Below are 6,591 nucleotides of genomic sequence, written 5' to 3'. Positions count from 1 at the left end.
TCCCGGGTCAGACGCGCGACTTCGCGCACCTTTCTGCCTCAATCTTTTTAGCGCGCGAACTTTGCGCAACTTCGCGCGTTCTTCGCGCGTTTTCACCCTGTTCCGTTCCGAATATGGAAAAACGTAAAACATGAAAGTTGTAGCCCTTTGAGTTAGCTTTCCAACCATATATTGTGGAGCCAAAATGGAGTTCTGAGCAAAAAGTTATGTGCATTTTACTAGACAGTGCGCAATATGCCTACTCGAGTCTTCGTTTTGTTGTTTTATCATCCGTTGATCCCCGAATACGATCCCGGCTTAATTCCTTGAGCTTTTACTCAGACTTCAGCTTCAAATCACTTAAGTTCATTCCATAACATCTATATAGCTCGGAATCACACCTACAAGGCATAAAACACACCGTTAGTGCAAAACACTAGCGATTAAAGCGCAAACTCAATTAAAGTGCAGTAAATTCGAGTGTAATAAGCGACTAAAATATGCAATTATAGCCTATCATCATGGCACATAAGAATCTTGTGACTGGATTAATTGATAAACTATAGAAGACAGCGTTTTCAAAAACTTTGATGTATGTTAGATTTAATGGAATGTCTCCTCTTCTTCTTTTTTATTGTATTGGGCATTTAATATCAAATATTGTCAATGTATGTTTTATGAGTCTAAATTTGTGAGATGATTTTTTTTTTTCCATTTCCACGTTTTTAGAGACTAGATTGCTTAGGATTTTTTTCCTGTTTCAATTTCATGAGTAGGAAAAGGAAGAAAATCGAGAAAGACGAAAAAGAAATAATTTTACAAAAAGTAAGGCGGAAAAGAGAGAAAAGGGGATAGAAGAAAAAATACAGAAAAATGGGGAGTAATGGCGATTTGTCTTTTTGATATTTTTAACTATATTTGCAAATTTTCCTCTCATTTTAGCCGAAAGCTACAATTGAGTTTTCTCTCTTTCTATATTTAACTGAATGAATGCGATAAATTGAAAGTATAATCGTATGAAGAGGGAGAACAAGGGCCTAAAAATATAATATAGGGAATGGATAGAAAAGAAAAGATGAAGAAGCAATGAAAAACAAGAGAGAAAGAATAGGAAAAATTAAGTACATAATGAAAATGGATTCAATGAATGTACACCAAAATTGCCACTTAGTTATTATATATTGTTTTCTTTTTGTTATTTTTAAAACTTTTTATTTCGTAGTTCTTTTAGTTGAATTGAAGAAATTTTAGAAAAAAAACAAGTCTTACTATCTAATGAAAAAATCGGCTAATAAAATATTTTATCTCTTACTATACTAAATTTTGTTAAAAATCATTTAAATTCAATGATAATTTTGCAGAAATTTCACTAGTCGATACATAAAACTGGTAGTTCAACTTTAAAACAAAAACTTGAAGTTGGCTTAACTTAAGTTGCTACGTTTTAAATATTTTATACAAAGTGGTTGCCTCTTAAATGACACTGTGCAAATAGGTAATTTCTACCTCAAAAACTACATACTCCATATCATTAAGTGCCTACTATCCTGCTCCCATTTATTTCTTTAACTTTATGTTCAATTAAACAACATCACTATATAAATGAAACAAAGATCTGCCATGAAACCTTATTAATTAGTATATCCTTGCTTTTCTAGCTATCCAAGACACAGCTAAAACTAGTATTTTGTCCAAAAAATGGAGACAAATCTGGGCCATACTTTTAAATCTGGTGTTGAACAAGCTCTTTCGCAATAAATAAGCAGTAAACTATTTCTATTTTGCAATAAATAATACAGCTATGCAACAAAATACACCTATTCACCTTAAGTGTGAACTTTGTAGATGAGATAGAAGAGTCTGGGAAACCATATCATCTCAGAGCTTCCTCAATAAACTCCCAGCTGACTATGTCATAGGCCTTTCTTAGGTCTATTTACATGGGGTGAGGTTTTCCTATTGTAATGTCTTAGCAATCAGAACATTATGCACCGGTGTCTCGCCTCTACAAGAGCAGCCTGGTTCTCAGCTACTATTGGAACAATTCTGCTTTCCTCAATCTCTTACAAATCATCTTGGAAATGTATTTATAGATAACATCACAACATGCAATAGGTCTGAATTGAGCTGCTTTCTGAGGCACAGCCATATACCACACTTGAAAGCAAGAAACTGTTAATACAGAGTTAGCTGTAGCGCAGATTCAGCAGGAGATCACTTGAAGTATTCAAAGAAAGCTACTTGGAGTATTCAGAAATTTTGTAACTAGTATGTACTGTTAGATGGAGGCTTGAAAGATGTCAAGACCCTTCCTATTCCTAGAAGGTGGTTACATGTTTTAAGTGCTCTTTATTTTTGTATATATTACCAAAAAAAAAATCCTTAGAGCAAAATTTAAAATCTGAAACGAACTCTTTCAAAATAAACTAAAGAAATCTCATGTTCCTTCTCAATGTTTTTCTCTTTTCCTGTCAACGCAGATAAAATTCATTAATTTTCTGTTATCATTCCATCATGTAATGTAACTAAAGTGCTAGCCATTGGCATCTAGTACTATCCAAGATCCAACGTAGCCAATTGCATGTTTAAGTTTCTACCCTGTTCTAGTGATCTTTAACATTTTCCAGCCAACAACAGAAAGAAGAGAATCAGACAGCAATATCTAATAAACTAAAACATAGCAAAAATAGATTTTTGGTACTGCAATTCAAAGGGCATTACTGGTGCTTTCACATGATAAGAAAACATAATGTAAACCCTCTTGTAAAATGAGCATACAAATAGTTAGTCAGAACATTCGAATGTTGAGAGACTCAACTGAGTAAACAGTCAACAAATAAATCTCAAGTGTGAGGGTTTGCTCAAAAGGGGAATGTTTCTCCTGCCGGCGCTACAGTACTGCTTTTATGTACTTCACCATATATAAACCACAAATGCAAGTCTACTGTGGAAGCAGATTTTGTTCCTATGCAAGCATAAGAACAGTGTCAATTCGGTTTTATGTGGCATAACGAGAAACTGATGTAAAGCCATGAAATGCTTCCCTTTACCCTTGACGATTAATTCTAATTAATTAAACCAATTTTTTAGGGGAGTTGGCAGGGGGCAGGGGATTCTTCAGGCTAAAGTTTCACACACTTATAAATATGATAGCAGCCTGAGAAAGAGGACAAAGGTGCATCATTGATACTACTGCAGAAATAGTTACTTATCAGAATTGCAAGCATAGTTTCTCTAGACAAAGCAAATACAGTGGCTTTTGAATAATCTACAGGAGAAAGAGGATAAAGGTGGATAATACAGCAGACAATTCACTCCTACTGTAGCAAATAATTTTTTTTAATTCCCCTTCCCTTTGATCCCTTTCTGTTGGAGCTATTGCTCTTTTGGTGTTCACGACCCTCGGATTGTAGGTGAGGAGTGCTGACCATATGAGCAACCCCCTCTTGTCAGCAAATAAGTTAAAACCTGAAATTAACAGCATATTTCTGCATCGAGAATTCAGCAAGTATTTTCTTCGTAATAGTTACCTTCTTATACGATAAGTAATACTAAATCCTGATCTATAAAGTCTTTAGAGTCTAAATCAAGGAGATAGACAATATAAACTTCTTCGCCAAAATTTGAAGCACAGAAGATGAGCCAAAAATAATTCTAGATGAATTACTTTATTCTCAGATTAGCTCATGATTCAGAGAAGAGATGAAACATTCAACACTTCCTTTCGAGACAGCATAAGCTCAAAGTTAAATTACTCTTCTTATACTTCTCATTAGAGATCTGATAAACCGGAAAACAAGGATTGTTTTGCAAACCACTGTATATTTTCAGATAAAGTAATCACTGCATATTCTCTCCAGGAAGGGAGAATTTTCATTCACAAAACTCTAAGGGCCAGTAGCATTCATTTTACTGAATCATAAATGGGGGACCACATTCAAAATTCACACTAAAGAGTAAAGATTATTAAAAATGAACAAGAAAACGTAGAAATGTTTTTGTAATACCTGGATACAGACGAGCACTATCCGGACAATCATTTCGTGCATCAAGCATTATATTGACCCTCGGTTCCATTGCCAAAGGAAGGACAAACAAGACTTTCTATGAAGGTTCGAGCTTTATTCAAAGCAGGACTTACATCAACCATCAAATCCCACAACTCATTCTCTTTCATATTGTAGAGAACCAACTTTTCTTCGACATCCATTACAATATCATCATCAGTCATTGAACACAATGGTGTCCAAAAATAATCATGTAAACTCGGTGCCGTAAGCCTAAATATGGTCCAAGACTCCTTAACCCCATAGTCTTCCATCGAACAGATTGTGATTGTGTCTACAGTTAGATTGGTGAACATACAAAGACGCCCTCTAAGAGCCACAAGTTCAAACAAAGAGTAATTGTAATCCATAGCAGGTAGTGGCACCTCCAAGAATTTCTCATCACTTAAATGAAAAGCAGCAATTACACACGACTCATCAGAAGTTTTCTTACTAGCCAACCAATGCAAAGCCCCATTTACAAAAACCCCAGAAGCAAGGTCAGTTACTGAATGATCATAAGGAGAAATCTCAAGTCTCCTCCAAAGACCCTTTCTCACAGAGTAGATATCCACAAAAGTGTCAACTATAACAGTCTCATCCACATCATTATAATAAGAAATCGTAACCACCTTATAATCATCACTAACAACATCGTACCCTAAACCATACATGCTAAAACTACCAATGCCAGGCACAGGAAGAGCCAAATCAAAATTTGGAATTTTATGGTACTTTAAGGTAGTGGGGTTGATCAAATATTTAACCCCTTCCCTATTAATCGCCAAGACCAAGCCATTACATGAGCCATCAACACTTACCCAGTTGTCTGAGAGCTGCTGAAAATCAAGCTTTCTTGATATGGCATCAAAATCATCTTGGGTATTGTGGGTAAAGGTGATAGTGTGAAGAGAACAATCAACAACAATGAGCTTATCTTCTTCATGTTTGTGGGAATGGAGAGCGAGGTGAGCTTTGATGAATTGTGGGTCTGAGAGAAACTTGCTCCATTGCTTTGACACGCACCTAAATTGGCCTATGAACTTTGCAGGCAGCCACAATAGTATGTCAAATATGATTTCTTCAGGTATTTTTGCAGCGTTGTTCCTTGCCATAGTTGGGTGAATTTGGAGGAGAAACTACGTGCGGACTAGGGTTTTGACTAAATGCTTTTCCTGACTTCAAAGTAATGATTGGTTTAGATGTTTCTAATTGGAATTTTTACATTCCTATACCACATAATAAACCCTTTTACCCTCAATGTTTGAGGTTTGATTTAATTACACTTAGTATACCAAATTACTATTTCTATTCCATAACTAATTAAGGATATAATTAATGAGATATTTTTTACTCCTTAATTAAAGGGTTTCCGTTACCCGCCCAGTATCTCCACTCCTCCCTTACTTTCTCTCTCTGAATCCCTCACCCCCGTACCCACGTTCTTTTACCCATACCCAGTAAAAAGGTTGTGGAGAATTTGAGCATGTTTAACCAATTTCTATTATTTTCATTGTCATAAACGACGAGATTACAGTAAGTTAATAAACAAAATAATTGTGGTTTGAGTGATAATGGATACTGGTAGCAGAGGCGACCGAAGATTTGAAGGTGACGGGGGCACCATTATTTTTCAACATAGCTATACATATCTCTAGCTTTAAAGTTTAGCGTACAACTCTCTTGAAGGGTATATGAGGTCTTTTGATTTAGGAATTTAATTAGAAATAGAAGGGGGCAGGGAAGTTCGAGGGAACAAAAGCAAAAAAAAGTAATTAAAAAAAAAGTTATTTGTAGTTGTGACGTTATGCCTTTTGTAGTTGTAGATATTTTGTGGACAGAATAGTTTTATTGCTGTACTTTACTGTTTGTAGTGTAATTGTAGTTAGTTTGTAGTTTATGTAGAACATTACAAGATTAATTGTAGTCTAAAATGTAGATATAATGTAGACATGATTGTGGATGATGTGTTGCATGTTTGCCCTGTAACTGTAGGTAAATTGTAGTTATTTTTATATTAGGTACTTAAACTGTAGGTAATTCGTACATTCACTGTAGGTAAACTGTAGGTAAATTTGTTTAAATTGTAGAGCTGGTTTTATACATAATTGTAGAGTTTTTGTAGTTAATAGTAGTTATAATGTAGGATTCATGTTCCGCTTCTCACCATCTATCACAGTATGGATATGATTTGTTGAAGCCCTCACCTAGAATTACATAACAAACAGCAATAAAAATATTTACAATCATAAAATAGTTTATCTACAATTTATCTACAACGTATCTACAATAAGGCTGTATGGTGGGCTGGGCTGGGATCGGGACCGGACCGGGCCCGCGGTCTTAACGGGCTAAACGGTCCCGGCGGGCCGGTCCTGGTGGGCCGGTCCCTGGTGGTGTAAAAAGCCCGGGGCGGGCCGGTTCCTTACATCAAGCCCACGAGCCCGGGACCGCTAAGCCCGGGACCGGCAGGCCGGCCTGGGCCGGTTCAACCGGGCCTAACGGGCTCCAACGGCTCTTTTTAAAAAAAAAAAAAAAATTTTAAAAAAGACCAACGGTCAGATTT

The 6,591-nt window shown here is 36.1% G+C and overlaps 1 protein-coding gene across 6 annotated transcripts; it reads right to left on the bottom strand.

Moving 5' to 3' along the window:
• On the bottom strand, positions 1,681 to 5,206 carry LOC109232289 (F-box/kelch-repeat protein At3g06240-like). Of its 6 annotated transcripts, none has more exons than XM_019398000.1 (2): positions 3,987 to 5,206; positions 1,681 to 3,467 (listed from the first exon to the last, which is right to left on the bottom strand). In XM_019398000.1, the coding sequence occupies exon 1, from the start codon at positions 5,138 to 5,140 to the stop codon at positions 4,028 to 4,030; it is 1,113 nt and encodes a 370-aa protein (XP_019253545.1). In that variant the 5' UTR covers positions 5,141 to 5,206; the 3' UTR covers positions 1,681 to 3,467; positions 3,987 to 4,027. The 6 variants fall into 6 exon arrangements, with proteins under 6 accessions (XP_019253545.1, XP_019253546.1, XP_019253547.1 ...); XM_019398001.1 differs by having other exon boundaries at positions 1,681 to 3,447; XM_019398002.1 differs by having other exon boundaries at positions 1,681 to 2,944.

Source organism: Nicotiana attenuata, chromosome 9, assembly GCF_001879085.1.
Source record: "Nicotiana attenuata strain UT chromosome 9, NIATTr2, whole genome shotgun sequence".
NCBI classification, from domain to species: Eukaryota; Viridiplantae; Streptophyta; class Magnoliopsida; order Solanales; family Solanaceae; genus Nicotiana; species Nicotiana attenuata.
The sequence above is the reverse complement of the archived record's forward strand: the minus strand, read 5'-3'. Positions and strand labels throughout refer to the sequence as shown.

Bases quoted from the DNA above. Each gene is read 5' to 3' on its own strand.
- LOC109232289 (XM_019398000.1), bottom strand. From the start codon at position 5,140: ATGGCAAGGAACAACGCTGCAAAAATACCTGAAGAAATCATATTTGAC.